The following is a 15,533-nucleotide window of genomic DNA, read 5'->3' on the forward strand; positions in this document are numbered from 1 at the left end:
TGTGTGACTCTGCTGTTGTATCTGCTGTTTGTCAACTGATCTCGAATAGTGATAAACTTGGATGCCTGCTGTGCAGTTAATGGGTCGGAAAGGATGTTTCAAGATCACTTAACAAAGGCATTTAATGTGTCACCTTAGCAAGAAACTACAAAATCTTACAAGACACTGCTTGTTAGGTATTGTCATAGTTTTCTAGACATGATTTCATCATAATATGTCGATGAGTAGCATTTGGGTACAAACCTTTTATTGCCAAAAGTCCCTTAATATAACTGCTTCAAAACAGCCTTAGTAAATAAGCTAAAGAAATAATTGAAAGGAAAAACTATATAATAATCCTTAATATAAAATATGTTTAAATATACATTTTTTTTATAATGGTTTAATGTTAATTATTGTTTTTTAAGAAAGTATTAATTAAACATTTGAATTAAATTTTACCATTTTCAATTAATTTTTTTTTTAAAAATGTAATAATATAACATTTTTTTGTTTAAAAAAATCACAAACTATATGCATGTTCCCCTATTATTTCTTATTTTTTTAATATTTTTTTTACTTTTCTTTTCTCTTAAATTTTTCTCCTGCACCCACTTGGATGCCCTTCTAAAACAGCTTGAAAACATCTGCCCTAAAGTAGAGTTAAAAAACAATGGTATACAATTATGGTAATCATTCAGCAACAAGTTCTAAATCAAAGTAACATGGTATTATTAACATCTGATACTGTTACTGCAGTAGTGAGGACTTTAACTTTCAATTGAAAGAGTAGAAAGTGAAGGACACAGAGACGTTTAAACACACACAGTTGTTTTCGTTTTACTTAAAGATGTTCTAGTGTCAAATATCTTTTTTGAAAAAAAAAGCCTGAATATCTTTGCATGCGGGTCCAACTGTATGAAAAACCTGCTGCTATGCCAAGTGCCAGATGTTTTTAAGTTCTGCATTGAGGAGGCAGGGGGGCTTTGACCTGCCCATCCTTTCTACTCAGCAGGGGCTTGAGGAGAGGCCCAAGGTACATAAGAGTGGACTTCAGTAGCAGGAAAGAGCAGAGCGCAGGGGGTGTTTGTCAGTGATGTACGTAAATGAGCGAATATTCTTGGCCTTTCAGCTTTTCTTTCCTGTCTCGCAGCATTGATGTGGCCTGTTCCCCAGCCGTCGCTCTGAGTCAGCCAGACTTGGCTGTCTTCAAACCCTCTTCACAACCCCCAGCTGTGTGAATTGGACTGTGGGACTGTGTGGGTGAGCTGTGGATACGTGAGACAAGACAAGAGCCTCCTTCCAATAGTTAAGATCTACTTTCCTGCTTTAAAAACCCAGTCCTCTTATTTCAATCCTAGTCTTTGCCTGTGGGCTGCAGACACACCCTGGGCTTTTGAGGAAATCTGAGAAGCATCCCATTGAAATGAGAGCAAAACCTCAGATTCACTGCAAAGAGACTGTCAGTACCCACGTGGGTCATGTAGTGGCAAACGGTCACATTTTAAAGAAAGGTTAAAATACACAAAAAAAAATTTTAATCTGTGTCTTACTGCCCTTCATTCAAGATTGTTTTTAATGCTATATTAGGAGCCACAGGTGCCTATGCATTGTGTGTTAAATACTTTTAGATTTTTTGGATAATGTATGCAATAAACATTATGGATTTAACTTCGAGCATAGATTTGGCTCTTCAAACATTTTTTTAAAATATGTTCAAATTATGTCAAATTGAAATACAATGCAAACACTATGTTGTACATCAAGAGGTCCTTTGCCTAAAAAAAAGACAAGCAAGCAAGTGCTTTTAGAGGATTTGCAGTTGGAGTGATTGGCTAAAAGGCTGAATAACTGTTGTGTCAATCATAAATAAATAACTTTTTGTCCCAAATGCTAGTTTTATTCAGTACTATTATTCTGTTCTGAAAGTCAAAAGGAAGCTTTCACAGAAGAATTGGAACTGGATGTGTGTGTCACACATTTTTGGCTCACATCTGACACTGACAGAGTGGTGAACCCCCTACCAAAAAAAAAAAAATAGTTTTAAACCGTTAACTAGTTCATTTGCATCCCGTGTTCAGCAAAGCATTTCGTTTTTCAATCACGCATTACGTGATTATGGCCTTTGTAGTAAATTTAGTAAGAAATTGCTGTTTTGAAAAAAGTTAAACTTATATGAATTGCCACCATGGTGAAGCATGCTGGAAAAATAGGATAGGATTTCTGTGGTGATGGATAAGTGGGGGAAAAGAAGAGATTAGAGATTCATATCTTCACTCCCTACCCCTATAGAAAGATCCAGCTTCATCTAATGCAGTGCTTTCTTTTGTAAATTTTATGTACTGAATCGCACTCCATGATTAAGTGTTTTGCGGGAAATATAAAACCCACTTTTATATCCTGAACTTTTAATAGGACCATAATAGGAGTGTTTGTTGCAAAGGCTGTGTGAACATTATCCAATGGGGGTGAATTTCTGGGGTTCTTCCTTGATTTACATGTGAGCGGGATGTTATCCACACTCCCACTGATATCTCAGCGTGGGCATGGCTGACCAGCGCATCAAATGGGATGTGTGTACGTGAGAACAGAGAGAAGATGAGTCTCGGGGGTCACCAGGGACCCCCCGCGGGAGCGGGGACGGATCTGCTGCTCTGGCTGTGAGGTCCCACAATGGACAAGCCAGTGGGAGAAAACATTTGTGAGTGTTTAGCAGAGAACATTTGCATGGAATCTGGGCCCTGATCCAGAAGCTGTTTTCCATGCACGCTGTAAGAACAGACCTGTGAGGAATTCTCCATCACGCACCGCTTACATATACATTCACTCTCTGCTGCGTGAATTTCTCTTGATCGTTCGAGATTAAAGCAGTATTCTGGGTTCAGTTCACTTTGTTGCTTACTGGAAAAACTGGAAAAAATATATTACTGAACTTTTTCAGTGTAAAATTAGATCTAATTACATTATTGTACTTTTACAATTTATTTGATCAAAATTCTGAAAGTGCATTTATGACATTAAAAAATCTAATTTCTGCATATAAATCCTTTTAAACTGGCCAAGTCTGCCATCTACATTTTTTATTTTTTTTTTTTAGAAGTAAAGCAAGAAATAGAGGAGGAGGAGCTAAAATTACTGTGTTGCTAATTAACATTATGCCACAATTGGTGGTCTATGAGTTTCAATTCTGTTGAGCCAAGAAACGATGCAGTAAGTCATGACAGGTTTAATGTATTTACATTACTGGATGGTTATATATTTAAAATGACAAGCCGTAACACATTCCATGGTGGTAGATTAAAAATAACCAACCATACAACAGGGGGAAAAAAGACATGAAACACTTAAAAAAAATCACTTTCCCTGATGTTAAACACAAGCTCCAACATCTGAAACCAGATAAACATGCCCATAATATTTGGTCCGACATCTAATATTTTTAATGCGCTACTTGCTGAAAGCCAAGAATAAAGTCTGAGAGCAGCAGACTGTTTACACTTATCCTCCATCTGCAGATCATTCATTTAATGCTGGCACGGAGAGATGTTCTCAAGTGATAAGAATAGTCTTTTTGTTACGCAGCAGGGACTCAAGACAACATACGTTTAATTGAGAGGATGCAGTTGACACAGCTGGGAGAAACTTAACCCCCTTTTCCATGAAGTATATAGCCTTGTGCATCATAAACCAGTTATTTAATACTTAGATGAATCACTGCACTGAGTTTTAGATGCTAAAATCTATACGCTGTTGTATTTGTTACTGTCTCCAAAGAAAAGATGCCAAAAATGCATTAAGTGGAATAGCTTAATTTTTTCTGACAATATATTTTGCATTTACATATATACATGCATTTGATTGTTTGGAGTCTCAGTAGTCCCTTTTAGACTGTTGATGCTTTTACAGGTGAAGCTGGTTCAAACTGATGCGTTTTGAGCATTTAGGGTTTATGGGGTTTTTCTCCAAACCCACCCACAGAGCAGGGTCCGCGGAGAGGTATAGGAAAAAAAGACATTAGGGACAGAGGCCAAAGTCTGGGGTACCTGCTAAATCTCTGGTTCTCATCGTTTCCCGAACTGGAAGCATGTGCAGGAAATGAGCTCACCAAGAAAAATGGTCTGGGACTACAGCTTAGGCAAAAATGATTGACAGTTAGCAGTTAAAACCACACGACTGCGCAACATCCACATGTGTAGGATAAGCGTGCAGAAATTATGATTTCCAAGCGGAGCGGTTAATAGCCATGATTTGAAAACAAGAGGGTGGGATGAGAATAGCAGAAATGAACAGACACTGATATAACTATTGAAAAAAAAACAATTAATAAGATTAAAAATAAGAATTATTATTATGTTTTTTTTCTTCAACTGTTTTCCCAAACTAAAGTTTCTTTTGCTCTTATAGGGATAAAAATGCACCGATTGAGAGTGAGTTATAGGTTCTCATGTATTTCAGGAATGGTTAAAAGCTTAGTCCCAAGTCAGCATTCTTCTTGTCCCCCACAGGAGGAGCTGAGGACCTCAGTCCTTGACCTTTACAGTGTTCAGGTTCACGTTCTTTTTCCTTTGTAAATCAGCCATGGATTATGGTCAGAATGACCATCGTGTGAAGCTTAAAAAAACAGAGCCTGCATTCTCTAGAACTGATTTGTACATGACCTCCATAACATCACACTCCCAGAGAAAAGGAGCTGCAGCTAAATTAAGTCGATTGTGTGTCCACTGACGATGTCTTCATTTTTTCCTATTGCTTTTGCTCATGGTGGGGAGTTTTTAGGAGGTGTTTGTGGACTCGGAGAGCAGTAAATTACGGAAAAGAAACAGGAAAGGGGGAAGGGGAGAATGAATCTGGGCGCAAACTGGGCTTATTCATTTTAAAGTCAATTTATCTTCTTCACACATATCTCAGTTCATCTCTCGAGTTCTTAATTTATGACTGGATGGTCATTGATAAAAGCCTAGATCTGTTCACTGCTGCTCTGTCTCATGGTTTCTGTGCTGTGGGCTTCAAGGCAATTATAGCAAATGAAAGATGACTTATTAAAAAGGATTGGGAATTTTCTGGAAGACGATTGCATCATCTGATTTGACTCATCCATATGACCGTAGGGCATTCAGACGTCTTTGAATAAGACAAAGATGCAAGTGTGAACAGATTTTTTTTATGAAGATCATAGTGAAGGAAGTCACTGTGAAACCTGTCATGCAAGAAAATCAAAAATGATTAAACAAACGGCACACAGTTGCAAAAAGTAACTAACATTGAAGCTACTGGACAGTTTTTTTTTTTTTAACTAATATAACTAATTTATATATAATTAAGACCTAGTAGGCCTATACTGGCACAAATCAACTTAGTATTTTTTTAATCAATAAATGAATGAACAAACCATTTTAGATAAGCTGATGATTTTTCAATAAATACAATAAACACCCACAAAGAAAACCTTAAAGAGGTAAATGGCATTGTGGCAAACAGACACATTCACAAATTAATCTGCCTTTCCAACACTTCATATGACAGAGCGGACCGTTTAAGATGAACTACTTTATTAAAATGAATCAGACTTATATGCAGCATATGACAGTAAGCGAGCTGAGAGTGTTTTTGTTCTGCGTTTTGTAAAAAGCGATTTCGTTTGGTTTCTCCGCACCTCTTATCGCTGGAAAAAAAGCATCTTGATGGCAGAAAGTTTCAAAATAATCTGAGATACTGCGAATGCAGTTCAGTCCGTCAATTAGTCAGTTAGTTAATCCTCAACACTTTCCTAGATTTCAAAATGTCACACATAGTAAAAAAAATAAATAAAGTGATCTAAAGTGAAAGGGGGTTCATTCTTTCCTTCAAAGTTCTTTAAATTTAGCTTGCAAGAGCAAAAAACAGACCAAGCGTCAAGCATTTGGTTATACACACATTTGTCATAATTCAAGCAATGTAGGAAACCTCCCTCGACACGTGGAGCATGCTCCCTGACACACTCACAAACACACCCTCACGATCCTTTACATGTTACTGCAGGGTGTGACGTACTGAGACATAAACCCTTTGTGAACACTAGTACGGATGCTGCTCATGTGTGATCACAGTCCCTTTATAATGGAATATGTTCTTTTACACAGCATAAAAGACTGAAGCCACGTGAAATAAGTCTTCCTCTCCGGCCGCGGCATATGATGAATGGACAGTGTTGAATCCAGCAGCCTGCAAAAATATTACAGGCTGCCTTTTAACGTCTGAAAATAACATGATAATTTCATCTTGTTTACTAACATCTCCTTAGACGTCACTTAGGCATAAGCTTTTATTTCCTCTTATCTAGGCTACCCAATGCCCTCAAAGTGCATTTTTACAGTTCATCTAAGCACTGTATTAGTCGTGCTAACAGCACTTCCCAGATTCTGTTCACTTTTTTCATCTGTGCTCGTGATTTACACAGGGTTGTCCTAAATAAGGCAGCGTTTTCCCAGGATTTGGTATCATATCCCAAACCTCTACAGCCGACCGCTTCGAATCCCACAAACCCACGCACACTTGACCTTGTCCGTGTGGGCTGGCAGCGACACCTGGATCCAATTAAACGGCTCGCATACTTTTTGTTATTTTTAACCAAATCCAGAACTTCGTATTATTGTTTTGCCTGCTTCGTTAGAGCAACTCTGTTTGTGCCCGAGTGACACGGATTCTAATAATACGGTTTGCCACACCGTAATAAAGGCTATTTTAATTCATAAGACATTCACGAGACAGGATTTCCAGCAGAATGTAATGTTCTCCATTTTAACGACTGACTAATTGCTCTGAATTCTCTCCACACTCGTAGTCCGAAACGTCTGTCTTGAGCCTCTTGGGTCTGTCTTTTGTGCTTGGTGGTGTATTTCTCTCAATCACTCCAGTATTAAACACTTGTTAGGGATTCCCAGGGCTGCCTGATTGCCGTTGGCCCATTGTGTTCTTTGCATGAGAATACGCTAGTGTGTGGCTCCCATTATTCTTGCCTGAACGTGAAACCCTCTCCCCCATCTGTCTGCCCCCCCTCAGCAGGCCACCATGCAGCCGGAGGACAAAAGGTTTCAGGAAACATTGAGAAGATGTGACAATGGCCCTCAATCAAGGTCAAGCAAGAGATGTTGCTGGGTTCAAGCACAATGCGTTTTACCCGTCACTAGTTAACCCAAGTCACAGTCTTGCATCACCTGTACGACGTCTTAAAGAGGCTTAAGTGCTTGTGTTAAAAAAAATGTATTAACACGCTAAAACACGCAGTGCATGGCTTGTAGTGTTGCATGCGCATTTAAACACGCCTGTGCAAAGCTCTAGCGCGCCATCTAGCGGCAGTTTCCAACAAAGCCGCGAGGCTCGCAAGCGGTCCTAACCAGTCTTAACTGGTTTCTGCCGTGTCCTTGCACTTTGTGCCATCTAGCGGACTTTTTATGGCACTGTTTTTCAGCGTTTATCCAATTCGCCTCCCGTCGAGTTCTCGTGCGCGATAAAAAAAAAAAAAAAAACGTTCAGTTGTCACGTTCTGCGTATAATAATGTAAGAGATCAAAACTTTATACACGCTACTCGCAAGCTAAAGCACGCTTCTAATGAAAAAATGAGATCGAAATAGAAGTCCCGAGCGGAGTTTTTACTGCATTTTATCCGCTTCCACTTTACTAGAGCATTTCCTGTTTCCTGTCTTGCCTGCTTCAGCCGAGCATCTAAATCCTGGGCTTCCTATGAGCTGTCTGTTGTTTGCATACAGAAATAACAACAACAACTGGGCATCTTAAACACAGGATGTTATATGTTATATCACAGCCTATCTATAAAACTGATACATTAGGGGTTTTATCTGCTGGGTAAATTTGTATTTGAGGGCAGGATGACATACTGGCCAGGGCTCAGGAAAAATTTATATATATATATATATGTTTTATATATTCAGAAACATGTGCAAACATAGAGGTAAGTAATCCCCTAAAATCTAATTTGCTTCTAAAACCAATTTACCTTCATTTCAAAAAGAAAAAAAGTTAATTTCTCATACTGTTTGGGATGTATTTATCACTTGCCACAAATAAACAAACACGCAATCTATACTAATGACTGTTTTATGCAAAAGATTATTCACTTCTTCTCTGGCAGCCTGGATAAATCAGCTTAGGAGATCTGTTGTGGTGTCCATTCCATTTCAGGGTCAGTGTGCCATGAAGCCCTGGTGGTCACCTTGGTGTACTGCACTAATGCACATTGCTGAAAGCGTTCATTTTACACCAGGGCTTATTTCCGTCTGAGGTGGGGACGGTCTTTGTTTTTAAGCTCTTTTGAAATGAGTGTAGACATTTTGGAATAAATTTGGATCGTGCATTTTATTAGTTTGAAACGGCAGTGGCCCGCCGGTCCTCTACCCAGCCGAAGCGGGCCTTTGCGAGTTGTGCGGAAAAGCGATCAGCAGCGCGTTACATGGGACAGATGGCGCGGCGAGCGCGCAGCCTTTAAGCCACCATGACTGTCTGGGTTTATGGTCAGCCATTTTGTGGAATTATTGTATGGAAGATACTAGGTCTTTGAGAGTATTATGAGATCACTTGTTTAAAACAATGCAAAACGCGTGCATTTGCCTGCAAGTAAAATGAGAGCATACATCAATATCAAATTTTGTCATTGTTTCTTTTAATCTCATACGTTAATGTTCACTTCAGACTCTTTAAAATACATAATTTTAACCTGGTCTCCAAATTGATTTCGGTTTACTGGAGTATTAAAGGACACGGACATCGCTTCCAGGCGCCAATGAGAACAAAGAATGGGCGGATTTACAGTTTGAAAGCTTCATACTGACGTCCTCGCCGACCCGTCTAAAATCTACTGCGCGCGTATTTCCAGCCAATCGCGTCTGTCTACAAAGACCGATTATGTTGATAAGCGTGATCCGTCTGAGCGACGGGCCGTTCCGCCAATCGCGAGCTCGAAAACAGCGACGAGCCAATGAGGGCGCGGCGGGGGCGGGACCTCGGGAAGGGGGTTGGGTGCGAGGTATCATGGAGGATCAGTTAGAGAACGGCAGCCATTGAAGATAGCCGAGCCGTTGGTCCGCGCTCCGGAGTTTCTGAATTTTTTTTTCTTTAAACCGTCTGAACGAGTGCAGCGATCGCCAACAAAAATGGAGATGAAGAAGAGGATCAGTTTAGAGCTGAGGAACAGAACTCCAGCGGAGGTGAGCGCTTTAATTATTTATTTTTTTCACGGCAGCGCGAAATGATGTTAGTTTCTCAACCTGTCCGTCCCGCACGTTAGGAAGAGTCAGTGGACTCCGCTGAATGGCAGCACCACATGGGCGCCTAAAAGGATGCGAACGCGACTTTTAGCCGCGAATGGACGCGCCACGGAACGCACGTACAGAGACCGTTTAAAAACGAGCAGTCGGTATAATCGGTTTGTGAGCACGCGAAACTCTTGCTGAATCTTTTGTGAACTCGTTAACGTTACATGGTCTCTCCTTCGCCATTGCGTTGGACATGTCGTTGTGGGCGTCCCAACTAGAACCTCAAAATAATGCACTTCAGTTTTTAAGGCCGGTTTTAATTTTGATGGCTCGGAGGCGGTTTTTTATCACTCAACAAGTGACGTCCAGCACGGTTAACGACGTTATTATGCTCCCCCCGATAAGACGGCGTTCTCGCTTCCGAGGAGAAACCGTGCGAATTAAAACGAAACGATACGCTTTTACAGCCCGACCGTCCACGCGAGCGAACGCTTCGTCTTATCGCCTAAAAAGTTTATTGTAGGCGCGCTATGCCGACGCGTACCTCGCCATGGCTTCTCTAACCTAGTAAAACGAGCACTTTCTTCCAAAGGCGGACATCTTACTCTCCGACTCTAGTCATTCAGGGGCGCTCGCCTTCGGTCTTCCTCCTAAGACCCCCAGAGCCGTTTAAGTTCAGGGTTTAAGTGCACGAGCACATATCGAGCGAATGTCGGGTCAAACGGTATAATTAAGCCGCGTTCGTGGCTTCCGCAGCGCCTCGCTGTGTGTGTGTGTGTGTGGTGAGGATGGTGTGTGTGAGAGCTGCTCGAGTCTCCGCGTTGACGGGCGGGGAGTGGAAGTCATTTTGTTGCATCAATAGTTCAGGCGCAAATGACGGCGTTTTGTGGCGTTTTAGTCGCCGGAGGAGAGCGGTTTCTGATTCACCGTGCTTACGTGCCGCGTGGAGCGGAGTAATTGGCGCGTGGAGCTCGAAATAGTCGCTCGACGGATGCGGTTAAAAAAAAACAAGTTGCCGTTTTACTCCGTGGCTACGTTAATGGCGTTATTATATAACATTATTTATCACTGACTGTAAACGGCGTGCATTCGGCTTCATGAAGCAGATCCGTCACTGTTTTATTAATTGAAGGAATGTGGCAGATGGTGAAGGGGCGAGCCCCCCTTCCTCCCTCCGATTTTAGTAGATTATCGTAGGCTTGCCTGAACCGAAGCGGAGACGCACGCTTCTTTTGAATGGGGGGTTTCTGAGATGGATGGGATCTTTTACACGAGCTCGAGTTAATGCTCCGTGTATAAACGACGCGTGGCTTTTAACTCGGGCGCATCTTGCGTCAGCGGCGCGAGGACGAGAGCAAAATATTACTGGCGCGCGCGCGTTCCGAAAAATCCTGTGAGACGCTGGCAGCGCGTTCATCGCGACTCCTAGGCGATAAAGGGGGTGGAAGCGTTACCGAGACCACACTGCACGCACGTCACGTGCTGAAAGATGTCGTATCTTTCCTCGCAAGGGCAACAAGTTATTGAATATTTAAATTTTAGGACTGCAGCGCACTACTGTTTGCACGCGCAGGATATATAGGAAGAACACTGCGTTATTTAAATCCCACAAACACTATTTCTATTTATTGTAAATAATGTCGGGTTTTTAAGTTTAATTGCTTCATTCTTTGGGGCAGATATTCATCAAGGTTGTTTACATTTTTACAGTACCCATAAAGAAGTTTTTTTATTATTATTTAATATGAAATAAAATATTATTTTAAAGGCATTTATTTTGCTTTCCCCAAAAAGTTTAAATTATTGTATTGTAATTGTAAGTATTGTTACTTTGAGTAGTCCAGCCTAGCAAAGAGGCGGGGCTATGTTTTCCCGACAAATAGGAGGGGGCGGGGTTAAGAAACCTGTTTGAAAACGCTCATTGTTATTGCAGTACCGCGCGCTACCACTAGTAGAAGTGATGTCAAGCCCTTAACCTCAGCATGTAATAAAACTCATACAGAAACTGAAAGAAAAAAAGCTTATCATTTGACGGGCTACCGTACAGACCGCCACTATCGGTTATGTCAGCAGTTGTCAAATGTTGCAGCTTTACCAGTTTAACGTGTCCTAACTATGTGTGTCTCTCTTTCAGGTAGCAGAGCTGGTGGTAGATAACTGTCGCTCAAGCGATGGTGAGATCGAAGGCCTGACAGATGAGTTTAAGGAACTGGAGTTCCTCAGCATGGTCAACGTGGGTCTCACCTCTCTGGCCAAACTACCCGCACTGCCAAAATTAAGGAAGGTTAGTCAAGAGAACAGGCGTTCAGCACACGCTAGACAAGACTGTTCTCAACGGGAATACTGCTGCGTTTTAAACTGAATGTAGAAAACGGACACCCTAACACAGTTTACATATTAATGCAGACACGTTGTATTATTAAAGTGCACAAAAATGGATGGAGAATGTCCAAAGGAAACTTAAGTGTGACGCTGAAAATCGTCCGTGATGAATAAGTGTAGTTGTAAACGGACTTAGAAATGTTAGTATTACTCGGTCAAATTGTGTAACGGGATTTATTATTTGTTTCAAACTTTTCAGTGTGTTAAGTTAATTTTAAGAGTAATTCTCTTTGCTACAGTTGGAGCTGAGTGATAACAACATCTCAGGGTCACTGGAGACGCTTGCGGAGAAATGCGCCAACCTGACTTACCTTAATTTGAGCGGCAACAAGATCAAAGAACTCAGCACACTGGAAGCCCTGGTAAAACCCTGATACATTTACACTGACGCTACAACATATCTCTTATTTTATTAAATTTTTTTAATTGAAGGTACAGTTAATGCAAAGTCAGGTGGTTCATCTTTATGCATGACGTGCTTTTCCTCAGCAAAACCTAAAGAACCTGAAAAGTTTGGATCTGTTCAACTGTGAGATCACTACGTTGGAGGACTACAGGGAAAGCATCTTTGAGCTGCTGCCTCAGGTCACATACCTGGATGGCTTTGATGCAGAAGACAATGAAGCTCCAGACTCCGAGGCTGATGATGACGGTAAAAACCATAATTAAGCTCTTGCTTGTTTTGTTTTTTGCAGGTTTTGATGATCATCCCATGGATAAATAAGGGTTAGCTATTCATACGGTGCAAAGTAAACGAGATAAGTGTTGCATCAAGTCACTATTTGTTACTTTTATGCAGATGATGATGAGGATGGCGAGGAAGGAGCAGGGCAGCTGGGAGAATACGAGGAAGAGGAGGAGGATGAGGAAGGCTCAGAGGGTGGAGAGGTTGGACTGTCCTACCTAATGAAAGAGGATATTCAGGTGATTTATCTCACAGCTGTTTTTAACATTCACAACCAGTTTTCCAAAACGTTAGAGCTAGGTAACGACAGGTTTCTATAACAGGATGAAGAAGATGATGGCGACTATGTAGAAGAGGAAGAGGAGGAGGAAGAAGGAGAGGGTAAGAGTTAATCACGCAGCCGGACATTGTGAGCTTGTCTTGTGTCGAACTGCTTTTTAATGCCTGCATTTTGTGCAGAAGAAGACGCCGAGGTTCGAGGAGAGAAGCGAAAGAGGGAAGCTGAAGATGAGGGCGAGGATGACGATGAGGACGACGACTAACCCATTGCTCGACTTCTTGGAAACAACGTCCAAGGTGTAGATCAACCCTGAAAAAGACCGTGATCTTGCAGATTGTTTTTTTTTTTTCTCTCTTTGTAAAACCATAGATAAATCACTGTAGAGGCTAAGTGTTTTCTTTTATAAATACATTATATATTACACTATATAAAAGGGGTTTATTGATAATTCATTTATAGCCATTCCAAGTTTATTCCCAACGCGTAAATCGGTGTCATCAGGGGGTGGGCACAGGGAGGTTGGCAAGGGCGTGAGATTTGAGATTTTCCCGATTGTAAAGAAGCTGTTGAACAGCCCGTTTGAGGCAGCGCTAGGATTTCACCACTGAGAGGAGGCGGCAGCATACGTTTGTCAAAATCCACAAACTCCTGCTCCCCAAGGCCTCTGTGAGGAGGCAGAGCGTTTCCTGCTCCTCATCTACCTCTCCAGGTCTCGTTCTCGGCCCAACACGGAGCAGCAAGCCAATCCCCCCCCCCCGACCGTCAACCCCTTTGTTCCTGGATCAACCAATCGCTGCCAAGGATCTTGTGTCAGACTCTTTATATGGGATGGTCTCCACTTGGTTCAGCTTTTCTTGTAGATCAGGCTCACGTAGGCAGACCAGATGGTATGTGATCTTGTGAATTTTAAAGCGTGATGTATGTAAATGTGATGTAAATTGAGCAAAGATGGGGAGTCAAGCTGTAGGTTGGCAAAATCAAATTTCCGTTTTAAACTCAAAAGTAGTTTTTTAATAAAGAGATCAATCATGTGTAACCTATGAGCAGTTCGCCCTTCCTCACATTTTATGCAGAAGTCACTTATTTTTGACAAGATGTCATCTTAGACGTTAAAAAAAAAAATCGAGATTTGTTCATTTTTAAGAGAAATGCCATTGCTGGAAATTTCTCACGATGTTCAGGTTTAACAGCTTTGTTGGATTAAACAGTACCCTTGAGTACCTTTCTACCTTTGTCTTGCTGTGGAAACAGGTTAGTTTCTACCTTTCGTTGAGGTATTTTACAGAGTAATACCTTTAATCTAATGTTCGTATGGCAATATGTATATAGTATCTGTTTCAACAGGTTGTTTTATTTTCCTTTTCTTTTTTTAACTAATCTGTTTGGTCAGTTGTTTTAATACAAAGCACATGTCAAAGGACTTACATACACGCAGGTCACCTGTTTAAATATCAAGTACTTGGTTGTTGTGCGAGTGTTGTATTTGGGGTTTTATGTGCTGTAAACCTCTCTCTAAAGGATTTTAGTTTTGTTGGATTTTGATGTTTTGTTTTAATGGGTTGTTTAGGGTTTTTTTCTGTCAGGTTTTTTTTAAGTTTGCAAGCTCCTTTGTCCAATTATGAGCTCCATTTGAGTTAGTTGTAATGAATGAGTGAATTGTCCTTTTGATTATTAAAATGACATGGGATGTTGTTCAAAGATGGACGTTTGTCTGCTAAAGAGTTCGGTAATTTGATTACGCAATTTGTGATTTTTCTCAAACTGAGACCCATGAACTGTCTGGAAGCCTCAAACATGGGTGAAGAAGCACTGTTTTTAATGTCCCTGGAGTTGATAGAAAAATGTGTTCTGATAAAAATTGCAGTGATGTTTCAATCATTTTTTTAGATAAATTTGAAAGATTTATAAAACCCTTAAAATGAATGCAACCTGGTGTAAGTTTGATGTGGAAAATAAAGGAAAAACCTTTCACCATAATTTCCTTGTGGTTTCGATTTATTTTTTTGGTTTTATAAAACTTTGCATATATAAATATTATATATGCATAGTGTGTGTAGACCGTCGTATAGATTTGTAATATAATTTCACAAGTCCTAGCAAGTGTAACTTTTTTTTTTTTTTTTTTTTTTTTTTGTGCTTGAGCTCCACAGGCCTCCGAACTTTAATTTTATACCGCACTGCCATCTGCAAAGCCTCCTACTTAGATAATTTATTATTCATGTACTACACAAACTTTAAGCAGCAGAGCATAGTGGAAAGGGGTGTGGCATGTGATCAACAGACAGAGTTACCAAAAGTGTCATTAATTAATCAGGGGTAAAGCCATCAGCATCCAGCCAATAGAAATACAGCTGCAACAGTGGGAGGGTGGAGTCACTGTGATGCACATTAATTATGCATAGATTTGATAAGTGAGAGTAGTTCATTAGGTGATTATTAGTAGTAAAAAACAAGACAACTGAAACTGAACAATACTAAATTCATAGAATCAATGGCAGTGAATGCAAATATCTTTTATTTCACTGACTACAGAGAAAATGAAATACTATTTAATTTGAGACCAGAATGTAACATGAACTTTTATATCTGTCAGCATGGACACCACATCAAGGTTGTGGCCTTTATGTATAGCGGGGGGCCAGATATAGCGAGCATAAATATCTGTCTTGCCCAATCAGAACTTAGGCAGAGAGAGCATTCATTCTGTAGTTGTTTATAAAAGAGATCTAAGACAAGCTGTAGAGAAGTCTGAGAAAGTGCTGAAGATTGGCTTTGACTAATGTATTAATAGGTTGTGGATGTGGTTGTGGTTAAGGCAGCCATACAGCGCATTAAAACACAAAAATAGACCAAATAAATTAGCAAACAGATCAATACATTTAAAATACATTGTAGTTCTTATAAATTAATTCATTAATCTCCTTTATTGCTTTCATTTTCTCTTTTTGGAAAAGTACT

At 40.5% G+C, this 15,533-nt stretch overlaps 1 protein-coding gene across 2 annotated transcripts; it reads left to right on the forward strand.

The window, feature by feature from the left end:
- Positions 1-8,998: 8,998 nt before the first annotated feature.
- anp32e (acidic (leucine-rich) nuclear phosphoprotein 32 family, member E) lies at positions 8,999-14,552 on the forward strand. Of its 2 annotated transcripts, none has more exons than XM_043217752.1 (7): positions 8,999-9,180; positions 11,363-11,512; positions 11,850-11,972; positions 12,100-12,262; positions 12,410-12,534; positions 12,619-12,676; positions 12,758-14,552. In XM_043217752.1, exons 1-7 carry the CDS (start codon positions 9,127-9,129, stop codon positions 12,835-12,837), a joined length of 753 nt encoding a protein of 250 aa, XP_043073687.1. In that variant the 5' UTR covers positions 8,999-9,126; the 3' UTR covers positions 12,838-14,552. The 2 variants fall into 2 exon arrangements, with proteins under 2 accessions (XP_043073687.1, XP_043073686.1); XM_043217751.1 differs by having other exon boundaries at positions 9,000-9,180; positions 12,755-14,552.
- Positions 14,553-15,533: the final 981 nt, after the last annotated feature.

This window comes from Puntigrus tetrazona, chromosome 19 (genome assembly GCF_018831695.1).
Source record: "Puntigrus tetrazona isolate hp1 chromosome 19, ASM1883169v1, whole genome shotgun sequence".
Classification (NCBI taxonomy): Eukaryota; Metazoa; Chordata; class Actinopteri; order Cypriniformes; family Cyprinidae; genus Puntigrus; species Puntigrus tetrazona.

Coding starts and splice junctions, on each gene's coding strand:
- anp32e (XM_043217751.1), top strand. CDS start 9,127: ATGGAGATGAAGAAGAGGATCAGTTTAGAGCTGAGGAACAGAACTCCA. Junction 11,513..11,849: donor CACTGCCAAAATTAAGGAAG/GTTAGTCAAGAG, acceptor TCTTTGCTACAG/TTGGAGCTGAGTGATAACAA. Junction 12,535..12,618: donor TAATGAAAGAGGATATTCAG/GTGATTTATCTC, acceptor TTTCTATAACAG/GATGAAGAAGATGATGGCGA.